The sequence below is a fragment of the Martes martes genome (genome assembly GCF_963455335.1).
Source record: "Martes martes genome assembly, chromosome: 16".
NCBI lineage: Eukaryota > Metazoa > Chordata > Mammalia > Carnivora > Mustelidae > Martes > Martes martes.
In genome coordinates this window covers 39,314,847-39,339,302 of record NC_137904.1, presented here as the reverse complement: position 1 = coordinate 39,339,302, position 24,456 = coordinate 39,314,847, and the positions used below count along the sequence as shown (strand labels likewise).

Genomic DNA, 24,456 nt, shown 5'->3' with positions numbered 1-24,456 from the left:
ATTTTGGAAGCAACTTGGCAGTCACTTGACTAGAAAGGATGAAGCAGAGAGGAGTTCGGTTTCCCTACCACAAAGAGCAAAGCACACAGCCCTGTCCTCCATGGTTCCAGCCCATCTTTCCAGATACATCCTTCCCCCCTCATCTCCTTGGTCTCTAGAATCTAGTTGAGTTGTGGACATCTTTTGGTTTCTCACAGGTTCCTCTGCTCTCTGTCCTCAGCCTGGAACACTCCACTCACCCCTCACCTGCTAGACTCCGACTCACCTTTCAACCTGCTTCTTCTGCAGGGCCCCGGACCGCCCTGGTCTGGCTTACCTGCCATCCCGGGCTTCCCCAGCGCCCCCTCCTCTCTGACAAACCCGAGTCTGCTCTGTCCAGTCTGCTGCTCCCTCGGGGCTCTGCAAGTGCCCCAGGGCCAAGGTCAGCTCCTGAAAGCCCTCCCCCAACCTCCCTGGAGGGGAGGGGGCTGCGGATTGAGTTCATCTCTAATGGCCAATGACTCACTCAAGCCTGCCCAAGTAATGAAATCTCCATCACCCCCCACCGCAGATTATGGGATAGGTAGGGGGTTCCGAGAGCTTTGGTGCTGAGCACATCACGGAACTGGGAGGCTGGTACTGTAGGCGAGGGCACAGAAATCCCTCGGTATCTTGTGCCCCGCGTCTCTTCCGTCGGATGGCTTCTGAGTTGTATTCTTGATAATAACCCGGGAATAGTAAGTGAACTGTTTCCCTAGGTTCCGTGAGCTGGTCCAGCAAATTCTCCAACCTGGGGAGGGATTTGTGGGGACCCCCTGAATTTACAACCTTTCTGTCAGGAGTCCTGATGGTCTAAGTTTGCAACGGGCATCCAGATTAGGGGCAGTTTTGGGGGACGGAGCCCTTAACCTGTGGGGTCTGATGTGACTGCAGATATTTGTGTCGGAATCAAATTAAATGTCACAACACTCAGCTACAGTGGTGTTGGAGAACCGGTTAGTCTGGGGACCTCCCCACACACATTTGGTGTCAGAAGTGTTCTGTGGGTAGAAACAGACCACGGTCATGGGTGACTGGGAGGCACGCTGGTGTTTTTGGCTTCTGAGAGCCCTGGCTGCTGCCCTGGTTTGGGGAACCAGACCAATGCCAGGGCTGAACTCCTAAGCTTCTGAGCTGCCCAGTGGTGCCCAGCCCTGGGGGTTCTCACAGAACCACGGGGAGTCCAAAAATGGTGTTAAAACACACATAACATAAAAGTTACCATTTGGGGGCACCTGGGTGCCTCAGTCGGTTAAGTGTCTGCCTTCGGTTCAGGTCATGATTCCGGGGTCCTGGGATCGAGTCCTGCATCAGGCTCCCTGCTCCGTGGGGAGCCTGTTTGTCCCTCTGCCTCTGCTTCTCTCTCTTTGTCTCTCGTGAATAAACAAATAGGATATATTTTTTTAAGTTACCATTTTACCCATTTGTAAAGTGTTCAATCCAGTGGCATTTAGTACATTCACAATATTGGGCAACGGTCACCATTATCTGGTTCCAGAACATTTCCATCACCCCCGAAGGAAATGCCATGCCCATTAGCAGTCGTTCTCCGTTCCTCCCAGATCCTGGCAACCACTAATCTGCTTTCTGTTTCTCGGCGTTTGTTCTGGACGTTTTATTTCAATGGAATCATGTAACACATGACCTTCGAGTGCGGCTTCTTTCACTTAGCATAACGCTTTTAAGCTTTTAAATGCTTTTAACACCCATGTTAGAGCGCGCTTCCTGTTCTCATGGTTGAGTGATCTTTCATTGCATGGGTAGACGCTGCATTTCCCTGTCTGTTCTGGAAGTCACTGGAAGGGAGAAGAGTGTCCTTGGCAGGGCAGGGGGCTGGCGAAGACAGGAGCACCATGATCCTGGAAGCACCTTTGAACCCCGCCTTGTCTCCATGACTTATTTGAGCCTCCTGGGAGGGGGAGGAGGTCTCTTTCCCCACCAGGGGAGGCTGCTAGATCTGTGAGCCTTGTATGCCATCTGGAGCCTCCCTTCTGTGCCCACTTGGGGTTTCCCCACCCCAGCAGGGGGCGCTGGGACAAGCTTGGTTCTAGAAAGTTGGTTCCTACCTGGGCTACTGAAGAAACTCCACCCTGCAGTGTTCCCCGTCCCCCCTCCCCCAATTTACTTCTCAAATATCTGAGTGATGGAAAGGTTGCCCTTGGGAAGTTCCAGGCTGCTCCTCAATTCTGGTCTTCAGCTGGTGGGAGCGTGTGAAAAGACCACTCCCCTATCCCGGTAGGATCTGGACAAGTTCTGCAAGGCCTCCAGGTGATTCTTCTGTGTACCAGGCTTGGGATTCTCTGCAAGACCCTCCTTCAAGTTCATCCCTATAGGAGGACCTTATACTTTCTGCAGATAATATAGGCCAAATTATAGCTTCTAGGCTGAGATCTCATGTCTTCTCTTTATGAATCCAGCCAGGGAACCCAACGGAGATTAAGTGCCTTATACTGTGGGCTACACCTGTAGAATCTTATTCCTCTATTCATTATTCAACAAAACTTTACGCCAGGCACCATGCTAGGGGTGGGAGACACAGTAGTGACTAAGGCACGGTCCCTGCCTTCAAAGATCTTGAAGTCTGGTGGGGGAGACACGTAGTCCCATTCCAGGGTGATGACTGGGACTGGCAGGATGAGCAAGACGGTTTCCCAGGCCAGGGAAGCATGAAGCAGAAACCAGTGACGCTTTTTTTTTTCCTTGAGAGAGAGAAATTGAGAAGCAGCAAACTACACCAATGTAGTCAAAGGCATTTTAGCATTCTAGATTTGTTTCATTGTGATCAAGACATAAAAATGATCCATTTGGGGCTGCCTGTCTAGCTCAAGGGGTAGAGCATGTGACTTTTGATCTTAGGGTCATGAGTTCAAGCCCCAAGTTGGGCATAGATCTTTCTGGAAAAAAATAATAAACTTGGTTCTGGACATGCTGTTAAGGTCTTAGGCCAGAGAGGAAATATCTTCCCTATTAGTCCATTATGGAAGATTCCCCATAGATGAAAAGGAGAACAGTATGACCTTAGTGTTAGAAGAAGCTTTTGGACTCTGGAATGGGTGGTAAGCTGAATTGACTTCCTATATGAGAAGACATCTGGCTAGATGCCTTTGGGGAACCAAGAATGTTTCTGGATGTCTCAGGGTCGGCAGAGATGACTCTGAAGCCTCCTGGCATGGACATGGTCATGAAGTCATGGCATGAAAGGTCACCTAGACGAGTGGCTAGAAACTCTGGCTTGCCTTCAGAATCATCTGGGAGCTTGAAAGCTGTCACACCTGGGCCCTACTCTTGTGATTTTGAGGTAATTAAGGTGGCGCTCAAGAGCTGGTACTTTTCAGAAGCTCCCAGATGATTCTCCAGGGCAGCCAGCGCTGAAAACCCCCAGCTGTGGGGGAAGGGGTAGCACAGTGCAAGAGGAGGGGTATCGAGGATGCCCATGGCCTTGACATACCCCTCTGCACCACAGTGTGGGTAGTAAGGATGTGGGGAGGGACATGGGTGGGAAAGAGAAGGGGGGTCATAACCCTAGAGCAAAGCATCAGTATGTCACACGCTCCAGAGAGATGGAGAAAACCAGGTTGGCTGTATCATTTAGGGTCACGGCAGCCCCTGGTGCAGGTTCATTGGGAAAGTGTAAGTGTATGGGGGGAGCTGGATGGGAGCTTGTGGACTCGGGAGGGGGCAAGAAAATGCACATAGAAAATGCAGACTGGCTTTGCAGGGGTGAGAGGCAGGGTTGTGGATGGAGGGGAAATGTGGGGTGGAGGGAATGGTTTCCTTGTTTACGATGGGTGAGACTTGGGGGTGTCCGAATACTAATGGAAATGATCCAGTAGAGAGGAGGCATAACTGATGGTTCCAAGTGGCTAAGAAGGTGCAGGGGGAGGAAAGGGGAAGGAGGGGAGGGGAGAGGAGGGGAGGCATCCATGCCCTGGGGGCAGTATTAACCTTAAATCGAGAGACACCTCATCTGTTGTGACTGGGCGGAGGATGGAGAGGATGGGACAAGAGAGGAAGGTGGCTCATCTTACGGGGGAGCCCAAGAACACTCATTCACACCCAGCTTACTCAGGGATGGGGTTATTTACAAAGGCACTTGGCCTTGACACTCGCCCTCTCTCTACTTCTGTTCTTCCATGGAAACAGTCTCTGGTCGTTTCTCTTTCTTGTCCCCACTGGCAGCCAGACCAGGAGCCACTGTCCCAGGCTGGGTTAGCGGCTGGAGGCCCCCGCCGTCCCCTCTTTCTGGCTCATCTTGCCCACCTGCATCTGGGGGTCCAGTGAGTCAGCCCCCGTCGACCCCGCGGCGCGCACCCTGGGGAGGAAGCCGGCAGGTTGAAGCCTGCCCTGAGGCTCCTGGCCTGAGCTCCCTCCTCAGTCAGGCTCTACTTTACTAGGGAGTCTCTGCAGACGGGAAGGGGCTCGGGCACAGCCCCCAAGACACTAACATTGTAGGACGAGGTACTGCACTAGGTCCTTGTCTTTTGTGCATGCAGTCCCTGGTCGGGAAACCCCAAGGCGAGGAGGGTTCAGCCATGGAACCCGACATAATGCCCTCTGCCCTCAGTTGGAGCGGTCTTTGCCTCCTCTGCTCCTGGGATACCTGAGGCCACACTGGGCAGATATGCAAATTCAAGGTCACTGTCCCTGGGCTTCACGGCCGCTGTCCCTGGGTTGCAACCTGAAGTTATGGAGGGACTGACTCCCTTAAACAGGCATCCAGGCTCCCTGTTCACCTTCTAGCTCACCCCCATGTCCCCTGCTGACTCAGAGTTAGGAACAGGGCCTCCCAAGTCTTCGGGGAAGCACCCACCCCTTCTCCCAGATGCAGAGACCCCCGTGGGGCTCGGTGTTCAAGAGGCACCTTTCTCCAGGCCCCTCGCTGGCAGGGAGTTCTCCTGGTGGCTTCTGACAAATGGGCCTGGTCCCCTTTCTGCCCCTACCCTGTGTCTAGATGACCCCAGCCTACTTCATGCTCCCGGGAGATTCCCAAATACTGACACAGTGAGTAGTCCTTACATGTTCGATCGGCTGCAAGCTAGAGTAAAACCTACGCAATAGGTCTCCTGGGGTCTACCCTTCACTCAGCTGCACACTGGGTTTGCTTCGTGTGTTTGTTTGTTTTCTCAAATCCCCACCCCAACACCTGCCCAAACAAAATCCAAAGTGCAAAGGGAACATGTTTTTAAATGGAACATGAAATCAGGGCCTCCTTCCTGGTGGTGGTTGTAGACATGGGTTAGAGACTCTCCTCTGAATCGAGCCCACGGGGGCCAGTGTGGACTCTCTCCTCTCCAGTCTCCATGGCCGTCGTCCTGTTCTTGAATGTTCCATGTGGGTCACCTGCCACCTCACAACCTGCGGGTGCACTGTTCTCTCCTTGCCTGGCTCCCCACGGCTCATCATTAAGGGGATCCAATGTCCATGCCACTTCCTCTGGAAGTCCTTCCCTGACCCCAGCTCCAAACTGGAAACAGGGATCCTAACCCCTGACGCTCCTCCCTGGAATCTGAGCCAGCCAGATGCTTGGCGGTGGCTCCCGCTGACCCCCCACCCTGTGCATGTGGAGAAATGGACCAGGGCGAGGAGGCCAGCCTGGCCTTCACGCACTCCCGAAATGTACCATTCATATCGTGTCAGCATTTGTCCAGCATCAGGCTCCTACTCCAAAATTCTGAATCCACGAGCAACGAGGCCATTTCTTCGACTCCACCCGTCTGCCCGGGACTGAGGACAGCACAGGACACAGCATGACCTCGCAGAGATGCTTGCTGAGTAAATAGTGAATAATCGTCATCTGAGGGGTGACTTGGGTCTGTTGGCTCAGGGTCTGTTGAAGGTTAAAAGGAAAAACAAAAGTTGTTAAACTCTGGTTTCCGTTGTGTGTACGCACGTGTGTCCTGAATCACAACAAAGAGTGCATTTCTTGCTATGTGCTGTAGTCAGGACAATTGGGGGTCCCGGCCATCGAGCAGTTTTCTTCCCCAGGGGTCACAGATGGCGGGGAGGCTGGGTCTGGAGCAGCCTCTTCCTCAGCACGGGTCTCCGGAAAGCCTGTCGGAGGCCAGCAGCCCTCTTGCCCTGTGGGGTCGGTCAAGGCTTCCGGCTGTTGAGCTCAGGCGAGACTGCTTTGGCCACCCACGTCCTGCTGGGGGTCTTTACTTCGAGACCGTCTTGACCACGGGTTTCTGTTAAAGAGGAAACCTATGATGAGAACACACCCCAGGGAAAGCCATGAGCTGAGTCGTCTAGGAGGAGCTGAAAGGGGCTGGTCCCGGGGGTTGTGCAAAGGGAGCGTGGACCCCTGGCCTTCTGGAGTGGGTAGCCTGGGTCCACGTGTTCATATTGAGTTCATTTAAACAAGACCCATTGTCTGCTGGGCAGGAAGGTCTACGGCGAGGTCCAGCGATGGCCTGGCATCCGAGTCACTCGGACCCCGTGGTCCTTCCTGAGCCTTGACTGCTTGGAGGGAGTTGTGAGGAGACCCGCCCGTCAGTCTTGACTGTCCCAGTCGAGTGCCGTCCTCCACAGAGCATGTCTCTTCTTCGCTTTTGGGGGGCAGTCACGTCATCCTCCTCGTTCCCTTCCTCCTCCCCCTTCTTCCCCTAGCATTTTCATGAACTGAAGGAAAGCGATCCTGGGCCTGTCAGCTAAGCCTCTCCACTGAGCCACTTCCCTGCGGGTCCCGGTCATGGACAGCACAGGGTCCATGCCCCAGTGCCCCTCCTTCTTCTCCACTGCCCCTCCGTCCTCACCCGGAGCAGAGAGCCTGCCTCGCCCCCTCCTGTGTGGTATGAACCCCGGGCCTCCCTGAGAGCATTCTGCTCCAGGCCCTAAGCCCCCACCCCCCCATCGCCTCTTGGCCACATCGGACCTTCACCACCTTTCAGAGTCCCGGTGGCATAATCCAGCCTTACTGTTGAGTCCAAACTCCTCACCACCATCTCTAAGCCCAGCAGGGCCCAGCCCCTGCCTGCCTTGGCAACCTTGGCCACTGGCTACTCCTCTTTCTTTCTGGGTTCCAGACGCACCAGCCTTGCCGCGGACCCGGTGAAGCCTCTCCTCACCTCAGTTCAACCCTGTTTCCTCTGCTTGACCACTGCTTCCCCTCCCCGGATGCTCCCAGCCTCCTGGCGTTCTTCCTAGCATGCACCACTCGTGGTTGGATTCCTGAGTCCGTAATGGGCTGCTCCACACCTTTCCCTCCATCTAGACTGTCCACTTCCTGAGTGCAAAGGTTATACCTGGTTCATATCCCCAGGGTCTCATAGAACACCTGGCACCAGCAAGTATCAAATCCATGTTTCCGAGTGCATGATTATTGAATGACAACCCCCTTCCCTGGGGCTGGCCCCAGACCCCCTCCAATCATCCCAGTGTGGGGTGTGTTGTGACCCGCCCAGCAATTCTGCTCCCACCCAAACCACCTTCCCACCACTTGCCTTGGTGTCTGGGGCTGTCTGGACTTGGCACCATGGACTTGGGACCGTGGACTTGAACACACCCCCAAAACTCTGCTCTCACCTGCCACTGGCCTCCCTTCCTTCTTTAGGGCAAGATTCAGTTGTGAGATAGTTGCTGTCAGGGTGGGCTAGGTCCCTTTCCAAGGGACCTTTGCTCAGCTTCTCCTGGAGCTTGCAGTCACGAGCGAGCTCTGTTTAACAAAAAGTGGGTCCTATCCTCTGTGTGCAGAGCACCCTACCCACTTCCGCTTCCAGGGCCTTTGGGGCTGGCTCCACCCAGCTTTATGGGGGCTCACCAGTATCCCACAGAACCGTGGGCCTCTCTGAGAATCCACGTCCATCCTTACCTAACAGCACACTGCCCTTCATAGCAACGGACCAATCTAAACACAGAGGGTGGTTCACAGTGTAGCCAAAACCAGGAGCTGCAAGAATGAGAAAACCTACCAGCTAGCGGGTCCCAGGAAAGGCTGCTGTAGCAGGTGCTGGGGATGGCCCCCCCACAGCCACAGAGAACTCCTTTCTTCCTTGCTGAAAGCCAGAACCATCATCCTCTGGAGTCCTGTGCCACTAGAGGCATGTGGGGCAGTGTCAGCAGATGTTTGGCAGGGGGTGGGCTCTCAGGACATGTCCCCTCCCCAAAGAGATGCATGTATTTCCACGAGCTTTGGCTCTGCCCCCTAATATGGGTCTGGAAGGAGGCTTCGGAGGGAGCAGCCATCATTGGATGTGAGGGACAATGGCCATGTGCTAAAGGTGACAGAAAGGATAGGAGCCAGGGCCCTGAGGAGTAACCCAAGCAGCTTCAGACTGAGAACAGCGAGCTGGGCACTGAAGCCACAGGGCTCAGAGTCTCTGTTAGATGCTGCTGGGTACACTCCTGATTGACAGTCCTTCTGACTGTAGGTCTCTAACCCTCCAGATCATGGGACTCTGGCTGCCCGGATGCGTGTGCTCATGCCTCCCCACTACCCAGTGGCCATGGCAGTGACTCCTGCCCACCGTCACTCCTCTGTCTCCGTTCACCTGCACCAAGGCCAGCTGCCATGGTCCCCATGGGGCTGGAGCTGCACTCTGGTGGCCAACCTGCCCCGGGCCTCTGTTTCCCTTCCCTGCGGCGGGGACCGGAGTCTCTGCCACCAGCCGACTCCGGGTCCCTGGCAAGATAAGCAGAGTCTTCAAGGTTCTCCGTGTGTCCAGGTGTGGGCTCCTGGAGGCTCACTTCTCCAGGTGGTGTCCTGCAGTAGAAACTCTTGGACATGTTGGGCCAAGGGAGTGGCCTGAATGACAGTAGGAACAGCAGGGCACACACTGGTGAGCTGCTGTTCTTTGCCCAAAATGAAGGTGTTTCCTGGGAGACCAGACTCTCGTGCTAAAACTAAGCCGGGTGCAGACCATCCAGGAGGTCTGGTCACCTTAGTGGGACATTGAGAGAACATGAGCTATTCTGTCTAGTGGGACCATCCCCGGTGAGGCCGGGGAGGGGGCAGGAGCACGTCGCAGGGGTCTCTGGAGGCTGTTCATTTCTGATTGGGAAAGGCCTCCAAAAGGTCTAGGCAGGTGTATTCGTTTCCTGGGGTGGTTGTCCCTGCTGTGACAAATCGCCCCAAGCACAATGGCTTGGACCAACAAAACATGCTCTCTCGAAGCTCCCGAGGCCAGAAGGTCGAAGTGAAGATATAAGCAGGCTGCGGGCTCCCTGGAGGCTGTAGGGGAGGATCCCTTTCTTGCCTCTTCCAGCCTCCGGTGGCTGGGGCCCCCCGGGCTTATGGCCGCCTCACTCCCATCTGCCTCTGTCTACACGTGGCCCTCCCGTCGTGGGCATCTCAGCACCCCCTCAGCCTTTCTCTTAGGAGGGCAGCTGTCCCTGGATTTAGGACTCTCTTGGATACTCCAGGATGATTGCATTTCAAGATCCTTAATTCCCTCCGCAAAGACCCTTTTCCCAAGTCAGACCGCAGTCACCGGTTTTGGGGGTTAGGACATAGAACATATCTTTTTTGGAGGCACACCGTTCAACCCTCTAGAACAAGGAAAGTGACATGTTCGAGTTTGGAATTTGACAAGATCGCTCTGGAAGCAGGGAAGAGCATGGTGGAAGAGGGCCTCGAGGCAGCCAGGGGAGGAGCCAGGAAGAGCGGCATGGGGGGTGGGGTGGACCCCACTGGGGCGCCTTCCTTCTGCCTCCAGGGCTGTCCACGTGGTGCCTGAGCCTTCTCCAACCAGACAGCCGAGGGATGCCCCTTGAACACTCTAGGCTCCTTCTCACCCAGACTGGTTGGTGGGGCCCAGGGATGGCCATGCCCTCCCTTGCCTGCCTCCCGCTGGTCTTTGGAGTTCTGGTTTCCTACCCTGGGACAGCTGGTCTCTCTCAGGTAGGACTGTCAGCGGGGATACTCACCCCTGCTCTGCAAGGGCACCGTCTGCTCGGTGGGCTTATCGGTTCATTCAGCGTACACTGGTTGAGTGCATGCTCTCCGCCTGCCTGGGGTTCCCAGCCTGGTCGGGGTGAGAGAGGAGGTGTAGGTAATTTCGATGCCATGTAAACTGCACCCCGGAATTTCATAGGCAACCCCAGGAAGGTCACAGGCTCAGGCTGCATTTGCAAACGGCCTCAAATGTGAATTTTTGACATTATCCCCGAACCCACTGACACCCACGAGAATGGCGATATGTCCTGACAGCCAGCAATGGTTAAACCTTGCCATGGGTCTTATAACCCAGTTTTGGATTTTTGTTTTGTTTTGCTTTTTCGTTGTAAAGACAATACCAGGAAACACCCCCACCCCATCTGAGAAGTGGTGAGGGCCTTCTGCAGCCTCTGAGATCAGGGAGGCCTCCTGAAAAGCTCGGGGCTTCCAGGATAGGCTGAGAAGGAGTTGGCTCGGAGAAGGGAGAGTGTCCATGGCAGAGGACAACATCGGAGGGGCTGAGGGGGAGAGAGAGTGTGGAGCTTTTAACGATCTGAAAGAGCGGGCGCCTGGGTGGCTCAGTGGGTTAAAGCCTCTGCCTTCAGCTCAGGTCATGATCCCAGGGTCCTGGGATGGAGCCCCGCATCTGGCTCTCTGCTTATCGGGGAGCCTGCTTCCCTCCTCTCGCTGCCTGCCTCTCTGCCTACTTGTGATCTCTCTCTCTGTCAAATAAATAAATAAAATCTTAAAAAAAAAAAAAAAAAGATCTGAAAGAGCAACGTGGCAGTTTCCAGGGTTTTGAGAGAAAGAGGGGCAGACGGTAAGGCTGGGGAGGGAAACTGAGGCAGATGTTCACGGTGGTCTATGTTAAGTGCTTTGGCCTTCATCCTGAAAGCGTGGAGAAACCTTAAGGAAGCCATCTTTAAGCCGGAAGTCTTGCCGTAATGGTCTGTCCGGAAAAGGCCTGTTTCTTGTGACCCCACCCCCACCGTGAGGTACCCCTGCAGCGGGGATGGAATGCGTCTGGTTTTGGAGCACCCGTGCGCAGGTGAGCAGGGAGACCCACAGGTCTGAGACCCTCTCGTTTCTCTCTCCTCTGGAGGAAAAAAACAGTAAGGCAGAAAGGGAGGGGGCTTGTGGAAGGAGTCGCCAGAGGATTAGCTTTCAGGACAGGCACCGGAGCAGGAGGGAGGCTAAGCCCCCAACGCGTGGCGGTCCCGCGGAACCCCCAGGCCCGGGAAGCGTGGAAACGGGCTGTTGCTGTCGGCCGGCAGAGCTGAGCGGTGGACCCGCAGCGGCCCTGCCGCCCCGTGGCTTTCTGGCTTCTTCACTCCCGTGTTTGTCTTGGCTGAGAGCAGCTCGGGGCTTTTAGAGGCTGAGTCTGTCCGTGAAGGCGAAGCTGGAGGAATCGGGACACGGGATCACAGAGGAAGTGGCTGGAAGGGGCCTCAGATGGGGAAGTAGAGGTGGTCGCGCAGTGGGTTGGTGGCGGACCAGGCTGAGAACCTAGAACTCCTCCAACAGTGCTCTACCTGAGCGCCACGGAGCTGCCCACGTGGGCGGGGCTCTGCCACAGGGCGAACATATCCACAGAGCACGTGCTGTCTGCCTTCTCCAGGAAGGCATTTGGGGGTTCACACGTGCCCACAAGTTGTGTCTCCTCTTCTTGCTTTCATGACACACAGATCCATTCAGACAAACACCAACCAGCTTCCAGGGACTCGGCCCCACCAGCAGAGCCCCCCCCCGCCCCAGGCCCGGGGTGGGGGGTCTAAGGAGGCCTGGCTGGCCCAGGGGGTGGGGCCAGGCCTCACCACGGCCAACCCCGTAATTCTCAGATCTCGATTCAGTGTTGCCTCCCCCGAGGCCCAATGGGGACCCTCCCCTGTCCCACTCTGCACAGATGCCGGCAAGTCACGTGTCCCACAGCTGAAGGCCGCCCCTGTCCGCCTCCACCATCTGTTGAGGCCCCGTAATTATTCCAAAACCCGGTGCAGTCTCACTCGGAGGGGAGAGTTCACACAGCCCTGTAATGTAACCCAGGCCTGCAGCCACTCAGGCAGGGGTCCCCAGCTGGGTAATGAGCTGCCCGCTTTATTGAATTCCCTGGTTGGGGTCTGACTGATCGCTGCCTTTAGCCGAGGCAGCCTGGGCCTTCTGAGAGCCCATCGGAGCACCCTTGCTGGGGCCTTCCTCCTCCCCAGCACCCTGATTCTTTCTCCTTAAATTCTTCCTCCTCCCCAGTCCGTTGAAATCGAGGATCAGGGCAAGGGGGCTCTCAGAGGGTTGGCCTCCCCCTGCTGTTTGGGAGAACGTGTGGCTGCCTCGGGTCTGGGGGCCCACGCAGGGTGGACCAGCACGGGCTGCTGGTCTGACTTTGCTGGGGCCGCCCCAGGCAGAAGAAGGACCTGCAGCTCCCACCCCCACCCCGTCTCCCAATCCTACTGACTTTCCTCTCATCTCCCCTTTCTGGAGGCCTGGGCCCTGCGGAGGGAAGGCCTTGGCCAAGGAGGCTGCACCGTGGGCCAGGCCTTTCCAAGGGGGAGTGGACGAAAGCGCCTGCTGGGCTCTGTCTCGCAGGCTCCTGCTCAGGCTTCAAGACCCATCCCACCTCACGCCTGCAGCCCTAGGCCTCCCTCCCCCTGCCTGGCCTCCCAGCCCTCGCGGGCCCCTCCAAGATGGCCGTCACTAACCTGATCATTTGTTTGCATGCTGTGCTTTCTCTGGGACAAGGATCGTCGTTTCCTCTGTGTAACCAGAGTACCGAGCACATAGTAGGTGCCTTAAAAACCATCCAGTAAGGAAGGTAAGAGGTCTGGTCCGTGCGTGAGGCTGCCGTGGCACCACCGTCGTCCCCTCCACACGTGTGGCTGGTCTCCAGAGGGGGGAGGCCTGGCCGACTGGGAAAACGATGTCAGCTGTGTTGTCCTGTCCAGGCCCCGGTGACTGGGACACTGTTATGTGAAGGGTGAACCTGAGGTCAAGGGCCATGCAGAGTCCACCGTCTGGGGTCACCTCCTGCAGCTGCATCTAGAGCTGGCCTTGAACCCACCCTGGAGGGTGTGAACTCCCCCTGCATGGCGGTGGGAGCTGGAGGGAGCTCTTTGGATGCGAAGGCAGAGCCCGGCCCTCTTGTGACCACTCTGTGCCCGATGTCCCTGGGGAGGGGACAGGTCACCTGCTCTGGTGACTCAGCTGGGTCTACGCCCCTGATGCTCATGCTGGTGGGAGGGAGGCCTGGGGGGGGCCGCAGAACCCCCGCTTCAGCACCAGGGGTATGGTGAGGGTGAGGTGTCTGCCACCCTCCGGGGAAGACCGAGGCAGGGCAGCCAGATCTGAGGAACTGGGGGAGGGGCCCAGGAGACTTCAAAGTGCTCTGAGAACAGCTTAGAAACACGCTGGGCTGGCGGGGTGGCAGGCAGGGGCCTTTCTGGAGGTCCTGGAAGTGAGAGTGGCTTGTGTGACGAGCACAGGACTGGCATCCGGGGGGGCGATGGGGTGGGCGGGTGTGAGCCGCGGGGCCCTGAGCAGGCCCAGCTAGCCTCTCCGTGACTCAGTTTCCTCTCTCGTGCAGGGGAGGTCCCAGCCACATCTCCCTGGCTCCCTCCCAGGGCTGGCGGGAGGGTCAGCGGGATGATGTAGGGGAAAATGCTGTGTGGGCTCCGAGCCCTGATCAGATGTTATTTATTATTCTGAGCTGTGTTTTGGTGGGAGTCTTGGAAGCGCTGAGGGCGAGAGCTGGGATGTTCTAGGATGCTGTTTTGAAAGTTCTCAGAGTGGAATGGCCAGAAATGGGGCCCTGGCTGGGAAGGAGGCTGGTGGCTCTTGACAGGGCTGAGCTGGGTGGAGGCCTTTCTCAGTCAACCCCGACGACAGAGAGAGAGAGAGAGAGAGAGAGAGAGAGCGCGAGCGAGGAACGGGTGGGGTGGACGAGCCCCCCCGCCTCTATGCCCACCCCTGCCGGCTGCCTCTGCTCTGCCCGCCCTCAGCCCTCCCATCACCTCCAGTGGTCTCAGGTGACTCCCCAGAGATCAGCCCTCCTCTCCCTGGACACTTGTCCTCACGTAACAGGGCTGTGACAATTTTTCTAAGTCCTGTTTAGAAATGTGTCACCATCCATTGCCCTTTGTGATTTCAAAGAAGGCGGCACAAGCTGCATCCGTCCAGCGTGGGGCTGAGGCCCTGCTCTGAGCAGCTGGAACACGGGTTTATGAAATTACAGGGAATTCAAAGCAGCCGGCGTCGCCCGCTGTCTGGCTTCATTACCGGGCCCCGGCCTCGGAGGGAAGTTTATTCCAATAATTTAGGGGATTAGGATCTGACACCCTTCATTAGCTCTTTGACATAAGCAGAAAAGACAGATCTCGCAGAATGACCCACACGATGGGGAAGAATTGGCAGAGGCGGGGAGAAGGCGGCACACCTTCCCTGGGGTGGGGTGGGGGGGTTCTGCAGGGCCGAGAGAAACCTTGTGCTGCCTTTTTACAGTCAAGTGAAATGGTGAACCCCAGCCCTCAAGGGGAGAGTGGACCTGGAAGAGGAGGAGCCTGCGTTCAGGACTCCGTTTCCCCCCATGTGAAATGAGAGCACTGCTGGGGACTTTCCAGGTCTCTTCTGGCTCTGACGTGGGCTGGGGCCACCCCATCTACTATCCCTGGGACACAGCAGCTCGGTTACTGCTCCTCAAACCCTCTGTGGTTTGGCCTTTGCAAGGTACCTGTCTCGGGCAGGGATCGGTGTCCCCACTCACTCACACCCTCCGGACGTCGTGTGGCCACACAAATACGTTCAGCCTGCTCACTTTTTGGTGCTGTTTGAGATACCTGACATTTTCTGACATAGGGGGGAGAAATAGCTCCCACCCCCTCCAACGGGAGCTTCTACCTCTTTCCCTGCACATTCCCCCACCCTACCCCACGGCAACTGATGTTTCCACAAACTTCTTGTCCCGCCTGTAAAAACCGGAGTGGAAGCTGTACCTTGACAGCAGTGCTGACAGCCAGGTGGGCAGGAGGGGGGTCCCAAAGGCCCGGTCCTGCACCCTGCATGCTGGCATTTCCTGTGTTACCGGTGGCATCCCATTGCTGTATGACGGGGTGGTGGGGGGGTGAGTTGCTTAGCCTCTCTGGGCTCCTTTTCCTCCAGTCCGCAATAAAGGTCATTTGTCATGAGGATGGAGTGTCGTGATGCCTGGAGAGAGCCCGGCACACACGAAGAGCCCAGTAAATATTAGGGACGACTATCCCTGTCCGTGGTGTGGCTGACCTTGGGCAAGTCACTGGTCCTCTCTGGCCCTGAACCTTCTCCTTTGTGAAGTGGGGGGGAACCCAGGGGACGGCTGAGGTGCTCGGCACACGACAGAGCTCAGGCACCACCAAGGGGTCATTTGCGAGGGCAGCCGCCGCCCAGCACCGTCCTGGGACACTTACCCCGTGGGTTTTCTGGGAGCCGACGAGTGTGTCAATCGAGGAGTGAGGAATGTGATACGTCCCGGCAGCTGGGGGAGCCGGAGCATATCTGGTATGTGTCTCTGGAATGATTTGGGGAAAATGCACCGAAGTGGGAACTTGAGACGCGAACGGGTAGGGGACCGAGAGATAGGGAGCTGTCCGTGCGCACACACCCCCGCAGAGGGACAGGGTGCGGGGGTGGGAGGCCGCGGTGCAGCGCTGCTGCTCAGGCCCGCCCTGGAATGGCCATGAACTTGTTGTTTTTCCACGTCATTTGCTCTCAAATGTACTATTGGGCCAGGCGATGCTAACCCTGCGGCGGCAGGTCCCTCCTTGCAACAAGCGATCGTGTGTTCTTCAGAGGTAGTCACGGGGAGGCGGGGGCCCGGTCCGAGGAGGTGGGGGAGAGGGAAACAAACGCCCCTTTACAGGGAGCTTGCGTGTCCTGCAGCCAGCTCCCCCCCAGAGCACATGCCATTTCTGGCCCTTGAAGGGGTTAAAGGCCTCCTGGAGTCAAAAACAAGCAGGTGTCCCACCGTGCCAGATACGCCGCTAAACTGCTTCCAGCTTTTTTTTTCCCCTTCTGTAACAAGTCTGTGATCAGCCACGGGACAGAGGAGCCAGCAGCCTGCCTGTGACAGGCATCAGGTTAGCTCGCTCCCACTCGGGTGGCGCGCCCAGGATATAAATCCAGGCTCGGGCCCTGCCGCCGCTCTTCTCCCTGCACACTCAGGAGAGGGAGTTTCCTTGCAAAGACCTTTCCTTTATCTGAAGCCGCACAGCCCAGCGGGGCTGCACTGACTTGGTGGAAGGGGCCGCGGCGGCCGAGAGGAAGCCTGCTGGGGTGGGGAGGGCAGGTGTCTGCAGCCCAGAGAAGGAGAAGGCCCTGGTGGGCCCCAGCCCCTGGCCTCGTTGCAGGGGAGGTCTTGAGGCACCGCAGACCACATCATGTGGGCCCCGGGGTGCGGCCGGCTCTGGTCCCGCTGCGCGCAGGTGGCGGTGCTCCTGCTGCTGTTTGGGGTGCCCCCGAGGGGCCTGGCACTACCGCCCATCCGCTATTCCCATGCTGGCATCTGCCCCAACGACATGAACCCCAACCTCTGGGTGGATGCCCAGAGCACCTGCAAGCGGGAGTGTGAGACAGACCAGGTGAGTGGGAGTCCAGAAGCCTGACATGGACCACGTGAGTGTGTCAGTGAGGGCACGTGGGAACCTTGGGGTGGGGAGACACAGGAGCCCCCCGGCAGGATCTGGGAAATGGGAAGGAAGTTGGGCCCCAGGCCACAGAAATAGGGCGTGATATCTGTCCAAGTCCAAGGTCCAGACAAAGAGGTGGGTGTGACATCCAAGTTCATCAGGGATGTGGAATCCTGGGATTCCTGGTCTCATGTTTGCTAAGAGCTGCTCCCAGCCAGCACTAAGCCAGGCACACCGTGGGGACAACCCCGCCTCGACAGGTGAGAACAGACACTCAGAGCATCGCAGCGAGCAGCACATAGTCCCATCGCCAGGGATGGAAGGGTGGGCTTGGTACCTGCGTCTCTCTGGCAAAGCGGAGGCCTCCAGGCCACCCCCCACCCAGGGGTTCGCAGGGTTCGCAGACCCTGAGATCAGGCCAGGCTGATGGGGAGAGTGGGTGGGAACAGACTCTCCAGTTGTCCTTGGGAGGGAAGTGGGCTAAGTTTCAACCTGCCAGATTCCTCCGTCCTCCCTTCTGCTCTCATCAGAGCAGCCTGGGGCAAGCCGGGCAGGCCTGGTGCTGGGGAAGTTCTCTCCCAGCTCCCAGCTCCCGAATCCCAGGGTTGTTCCAGCCGCTCCCCATGGGCAATGAAGACACAGGCACTTGCTGCCGGCTCGGCCAGTTCCTAGGGCTCCGGGCCGGGCAGCACCAAGGAATAAGAGAGATGCTCCATTTGCCAAACACACGTACTCTACAGAAAAGCCCAGGACTGCCCCGCAGTGAGTGATCTCTGCCCCCACGGTGTCCAGGGGACAACTGTCAGACCTCTCTGGCCAGATGCTGCCAGTGAGCAGTGGTGGTGCTCAGGAGAGGGAAGATGGGGGCAGAGCGCTCCCACTCCGCTGAGGTCATGAGGTTCTTTGGCTACATTTGCAGGGAAGTCTGTTCCCCTGGTGCGGGCCGGCTGGATAAACCAGGTAGGGTAAGGGAGGGTGAGCCTGGCAGATGTTGTGGGTCTTGGGGAAAAGGCTAAGGACTCATTCGCCTAGGGGTACATTCTGGGCCCTCAAGCAAAAACTTATAAGGATTCCTTCTAGGTTTCCTGCGCCCAGAGAATCCTTCCCCCCATCCACCCAACCCCGACTCTGGCGACCCAAACTTTCACGGACCTCGGGGTCCTAAAGAAGCTTCCTGGGCCCGTCTTTTAAGGAATTTTACGACCCTCAGGCCGAAGAGCAGGTTCTCCTGTCTGCTCCCCGTCCCTCCTGCCCTCCATCCCGCGCTGGGTCTCTCGGCCTCAGACCCCAGCTCTGAGATCTGCCCATCCCTGTCCCAAAGCCTGCCCTGGGGTGGCCTAGAAGCTTATGCCAAGCAAGGACGGCAAAACAAAGTCCCCATTCTGAGCCGAGAGGGGGAACACAGTAAACAACCTGGGCGGGCAGGCTTCACATGGCTCCGGTGGGGCATATTTCCCTGCTCTTAGCTGATGTGGAATGTCCGAGAGGCTGGGATATAAAAGTCAGAGCCACAAGAGGCCAGCGCGAGTGGGGAGCAATTCCCAGAGCTACTACCAGGACGCAGGATTAGGACTGTTGCCCGCCTGCCCGGTGGGGACGAGGTGTTATTGTCGAAAACACCACGTGAAGTCCTTGTTTGTGCCGGTCCCAGAGCATGTTGCTAATTTCGAGGAATTAAACTAATGCTTTACGTGGCCCCACAGAGAATCAAGGGGAATTACAGCCCTAGCAAGTCCTTGCTGACGGCTTGGCCGACCTTTGCCACCCAAGGGGCTGTTTCCCTTGTTGTTGGCCCCCCATGAAATGCCGCACACATCAGAGCAGAGCCCCTGGGCCTGGCACAGCCCTCCGTGGTAGGACCTGGCGTCCCGGGCCTGTCCCGCCTGCCCTTCCCCTTGGCTCTGAACAAGCATGGGCCCACTCTGTGATGCGTGTGTGGCCGGCCTCAAACTTCTGTCCTAGAGCTGTCCAGTATTCCCTTCTTAGGGTTTGGTGTGAGCTCTTCAATTTGGCCAGGGCATCCCGACCCCAGGGGAGAAAAGAGAGAAAGGCAGACTCCTTTGTTCCCACCTTGACCTCCTTTGTGGCAATCCTATGAAGGCGTGGAAGAAGAGATCTCCTCTCAGAATCCCATCCACCTGGAGCTCCGAGCCCTTTTCTGTCCCTTGCCAGCTCTTGGGACAGCTCCTGGGTGTCTCTTCTCTTGAGTCTCTGCATTTTCATCTGTAAAATGGTAGTCAGAGAAATGTCCCCTCTGGGAGGTGCATGGTCTGCCTCCTCTCACACACTACCAGCTGTGTGACCTTGGGCAAGTTACTGTATGTCTCTGTGCCTCCGTGATCACTACCTGTGAAGCGAGGCTGATGGCTGTGCCACCTCCTGGGGCCTGCCAGGAGCAGGAGAGATGCTGACAGGTACAAATATTCTCAGAAGTAGGCCCGGCAAATAGCAGGGGCTGCATATCTGTCAGCTCCTGTCATCATCCAAATGTGTGGCTGGCCGCAGGCGGTAAGCCCATGACCGTTCCTTCCGCAGACACCGGGGGTGGGGGATGAGGGGTGGAAGGGGAACCTGGGCCCATGTCCTGCTCCCCCTTGCTCAGGCCTCTCCATGTGGCTCCCTGCAGGAGTGCGAGACCTATGAGAAGTGCTGCCCCAACGTGTGTGGGACCAAGAGCTGTGTGGCCGCCCGGTACATGGACGTGAAGGGCAAGAAAGGCCCGGTAGGCATGCCCAAGGAGGCCACCTGCGACCACTTCATGTGTCTGCAGCAGGGTTCCGAGTGCGACATCTGGGATGGCCAGCCTGTGTGTAAATGCAAAGACCGTTGTGAGAAGGAGCCCAGCTTCACGTGCGCGTCCGACGGCCTCACGTACTATAATCGTTGCTACATGGACGCCGAGGCCTGCTCCAAGGGCATCACGCTGGCTGTTGTCACCTGCCGCTACCACTTCACCTGGCCCCACACCAGTCCCCCGCCACCCGACACCACCGTGCGCCCCACCACGGCCTCCCCGGAGACCCCGGGACTGGATACGGTGGCCCCAGCTCTGCTCAACCACCCTGTGCACCAGTCGGTCACCGTGGGCGAGACCGTGAGCTTCCTCTGCGACGCGGTGGGCCGGCCCCGGCCCGAGATCACCTGGGAGAAGCAGCTGGAGGACCGGGAGAACGTGGTCATGCGGCCCAACCACGTGCGCGGTAACGTGGTGGTCACCAACATCGCCCAGCTGGTCATCTACAACGCCCAGCCCCAGGATGCCGGCATCTACACCTGCACGGCCCGCAACGCCGCCGGGGTCCTGCGCGCCGACTTCCCGCTGTCCGTGGTCCGTGCAGGTCAGGCGGTGGCCGCGTCGGAGAGCAGCCCCAACGGCACCACTTTCCCCGCCGCCGAGTGCCTCGAGCCCCCCGACAGCGAGGACTGCGGGGAGGAGCAGACCCGCTGGCACTTCGATGCGCAGGCCAACAACTGCCTCACCTTCACCTTCGGCCACTGCCACCGTAACCGGAACCACTTTGAGACCTACGAGGCCTGCATGCTGGCCTGCATGAGCGGGCCGCTGGCTGTGTGCAGCCTGCCCGCCCTGCAGGGCCCCTGCAAGGCCTATGCGCCCCGCTGGGCCTACAACGGCCAGACCGGCCAGTGCCAGTCCTTCGTCTACGGCGGCTGCGAGGGCAACGGCAATAACTTCGAGAGCCGGGAGGCCTGCGAGGAGTCCTGCCCCTTCCCTCGGGGCCACCAGCGCTGCCGGGCCTGCAAGCCGCGGCAGAAGCTCGTCACCAGCTTCTGTCGGAGCGACTTCGTCATCCTGGGCCGCGTGTCTGAGCTGACCGAGGAGGCCGACGCGGGGCGCGCCCTGGTGACCGTGGACGAGGTGCTCAAGGATGAGAAGATGGGCCTCAAGTTCCTGGGTCGGGAGCCGCTGGAGGTCACCCTGCTCCACGTGGACTGGAGCTGCCCCTGCCCCAACGTGACGGCGGGCGAGACGCCGCTCATCATCATGGGCGAGGTGGACGGCGGCATGGCCGTGCTGCGGCCAGAGAGTTTCGTGGGCGCGTCCAGCAGCCGGCGGGTCAGGAAGCTGCGCGAGGTCCTGCACAAGAAGACCTGCGATGTCCTCAAGGAGTTCCTGGTCTTGCACTGAAGCCCCGCTCCCCCTCCGCCCCGCCCCGGTCCCCTCCCTGGCCCTCGTCCATCTCCCCACCCCCACGCCCCTCAGTCTGCTGACTGGGCAAGGTCAGGCTAGACAGTCGGAGGCCAGCGGGGAACAACCCACTGGAGATTCTTAGAACAATTTCTAGTCTTAGGCTCGAGAAGGGGTCTGTATCTCCTGTAGCTGCAGGGGACAAAAGAAGAAGCCAAGAGACACCTGCAAACCATTCCTGATGACTAGTTGGCTCGGGCATTGCGACCCTTTCTCTTTGCCGGCCAGTCCCTTCCGGTGGCTCTCCAAGCCCCCAGCCGGCTCCCAGCCAGGCAGCCAGAGATGGCATCTGCACGGTCATGGGAATCATGGAATGAATTGGTTTGCAAAAGGGGTAGGTGGGGAGAGAAAGGAGGGCTCAGGGACTCTTTGGACAAATTCCCCAGAGCCCCCTAGATCATTAGGAGCAGAAACTACTTCGTGTTAGGGCTTGTGGGAAGCGGGGGTGGGCATGGCCTGATCCAGCACACACCTTGCCCTGAGGTGGTGGTCAGCCGGTGCTTCAGTCAAGGGTGCCCTGTGGTCTCTGAGGCCACCATGGCACCAGCAGAATACACGTTCTTTGTGTTTCTCCTTGGCTTTATTGGTTGATTTATTGATTGTTTTGATTGTTGATGTATTGATTTAGCTCTGTTCAGTCCCACTCAGTGGGCATTTTCTGAACAATTACTGGGTGCCAGGCACTAGGACACAGAGTTAGTCACTGCCCAGCTCCTAGTGACTGAATGTGAGTGTCCAGATCCCAGGGTCCCACCCCCCGACCCCCATTCCCCAACCCTGGCCCCCAGAAGCAGACCCATGGCTGGTCTTCCTAGCTGTCAAATGGTCCCATCTGAAGGACAGTGAGCTTTCATCTGCCACTGGCCTCTTTGGACAGAAAGCAGAAAGGAGTCCCAGTATCTGTTTTGGTGGGAAGGGAGATAAAAGGAAAGTCGGGGTTGGGGTGGGGAGCGGCGGTGAAAGAAGGGGGGTAGGGAGGAGGGGAGTCAGGCTTGAGAAGGAAAAGGAATGTTGCTCGATGCTTCCATCTGGTGGTGGCCTTGGGACCTGCAGGGACCTGAGGAAGGCTCTGGGTGAGATGTGGGAGGGCAGGTTTGGGGATGTGGCACCTTGCTGGTGACTTCTTGTTTATGGACTTCCTGTGCAGGTGCAGCCCCCCCCCCCACACACACACACACGATAAAGGACTTGGGAAAGCCACTGTCAGCTCTACATCTGCGCCCCCCCATTCCCTCCTCAGCCCTTCCTTCTGTCCAGGCCCCTCCAAAGCTGAAGGAGGTCATTGTGGGGCATCCTCATTTCTTCCTCAAATGTAGCGAGGAAGATACCAATTAAAAGTTCATAGTATCAACAGCCCTTCTTGTGTGATTTGTTTGGGTTAATGTAGGTGTGCAGGGGTGAGGGGTTTACTGTCATTTGCTCTGGTGCCCAGGAGGGAAGTCTGGCCAACAGGACCACATCTGGGTGATGGAAGGACACGAACATTCATCCCACTTTGCAGCTCCAAGGCTCCTTAACTGTGGTGCTCCCCACAGCTCAGGAAAGCTGAGGCCAGAGAGGCGAGATGACGTCCCCAAGAACACAGAGGCAGGAAGATGGGGACTTAGGCCCACATGTTCTAACTTATAACTCAGGCACCCTACCCATCAGGATAGCATGGCCGGCCAGGGGCAGACTCCAGTCCCTGCCACTGATGGCACAATTGGAAAGAGGTGGGCCACCCAGCTATAGTTCCCTAGGGAGCCTCTGGGGGAGGCCTGGTCCCAAAGCCCTAGGTGTGCTCTGAGCACATGGTTCGGTTCCCAGGATGAGACAGCAGCACCTTTGGTCTCAGGAGTTGGGGATGATTCCGGAGATGTGTTTGGGAGCCTGTGACCAGGGTGGCATGCCTCACAGCTTGTCTGTCCCTCAGGGTGCAAGCCAGCCAAGCTCAAGAGACACCTGTCCCCTGTCCTCTTCCCTGGGTCTTCCGGGGCCACACCCCAAGGAAGAATGCACAGCTAGCCCCACCCAGCCCATCTAGCCAATCTGTCCTTAGAGATAGTTCCTACAAGAAGGAGGGGGCTGGATCAGGAAGACAAGCTCCTCCTGGGGCCAGAGGATTGGGAACTTCTCAAGTCATCTTTGGGGAAATGCTGAGCAGAGCACTTGGCCACCAGGAAGGAATGAGTTCTGGCCACCAGCCCTCCCTGCTTGGGTCAGACCAGGGAGCTGAGACTCAGCGCCTCACCCACCTTAGAGGCATGGGAACGTTCTGTTGCCCCTGATGGGTCAAGTGTCTGTCCACATGCTAGCTCCTGCCACCTCCCTTCTTGCACGACCATGGGGCCTAAGCCCTGTGGCTGACTGGTGGAGGTGTGACATTCAGGGGACACCAATGGCAGGGCTCCTTCTCGTCAGCTCGCAGCACACTCACAGCCCCAGACCCCGTCCCTCCCACTCCAGCCCCAGCCTGGCAGAGTGAGAAAGCCCGGCCGGTGCCATCAGACCCACCTTGGTCTGCATCTGGGCTCCGACACCTCCCCAGTGTCTTTCTGCGCCTCTGTGTCCTCACCTGTAAAACAGAGGGTAGGAAGTGCACTTCCTGGAGACTTGGGGAGCGTGGCCCTATTAACCTTGCCAAACTGAAAAACCTAGGAGACAGAGCCTGGCACAGAGGGCTGCCCCAGGGGCCCCTCCGGGCCCTCAGCAACCAGCTGGCCAACAGCAGGCCCAGGACCCAAACTCCTCGCCTCCTCCTGCTGAGTCCAGGATCTCACAGACTCCATGAACATATACGGCTGTAGATATTTTATTCTGTTGCTCAAAGCACATTGAGACGGATCACCCCCACATGTCTGGGGTCAGAAAATACAGGCACTTAGGGAATGTCTCTTATTATAATGTTGGACCTACTACATGGTATGTATTTCTTGGTCCTTGAAACCACGTGTGAGTCTCTGGTCTGTGTTACCCCAGTGTTTCACAGTAACTGACCTCTAGTAGGTGTTCTGGAGAGTTTGGACCGAATTCGCAGGGCCTGGTTGCCTGGGAAGTTGGGGAGGCTGCCCACCAAGTTTGGGAGATGTGGCCCCAGTCTGGGCCCCGGGACACAGGGGGATGGAGCCCCCCCTGTAGGTCTGAGGCCAGACTCACCTGCCTTCCTGTCTACACTGGACACTCACTCCTTCCCTCCTTGCATCTGTTGTCTGCCCCCGCCCCCGCCCCCGTCCTCCTCCCGCTCCAGTCCATCTCTGTTGGGCCCTTCAGAGGCCTGCTCTGGCACCGGCTGTCTCCGGGCCGGCCCGAGGCCTCTGGGGCAGGACAGCTTGGCTTTTTCCACCCTCCGCCTCCCCCAGCACCTCCAGCCTCCTAGGACACTCTGCTCCATTGTCTGTCCAGCTGCTCCATAGTCTGATGTCACCCCCTGGACAGCGGGACCGGAGAGCCGGGACCAGGGGCGGAACCTGAGGAAGAAAGGAGGAGAACAAACACACAGCCGCATGGTGATTTCCTCAGGCGGGGGGCTGGGGGGGCGGAGCGCCCAGTGTCCAACTGTACTGTCGGAACATCAACACTGAGTGGCTTCTCACCATGGGACAGGCACCAGTCATCATCTCTTGTCTCCGTCAGGACTCTACAGGACAGAACGCTGTTCTGTGTTTGGGGAAACTGAGGCTGGAGGGGACGTGAAACTTACCCGAGATCACCCAGTGGCCACGTGGCAGAGCCAA

General features: G+C 57.8%; 1 protein-coding gene across 1 annotated transcript; it reads left to right on the top strand.

The window, feature by feature from the left end:
• Positions 1-16,287: 16,287 nt before the first annotated feature.
• WFIKKN2 (WAP, follistatin/kazal, immunoglobulin, kunitz and netrin domain containing 2) lies at positions 16,288-20,683 on the top strand (the record flags this gene model as incomplete). Its single annotated transcript, XM_080827242.1, has 2 exons — positions 16,288-16,488; positions 19,163-20,683. 2 exons carry the CDS (start codon positions 16,288-16,290, stop codon positions 20,681-20,683), a joined length of 1,722 nt encoding a protein of 573 aa, XP_080683368.1.
• Between the last annotated feature and the right edge of the window lie 3,773 nt (positions 20,684-24,456).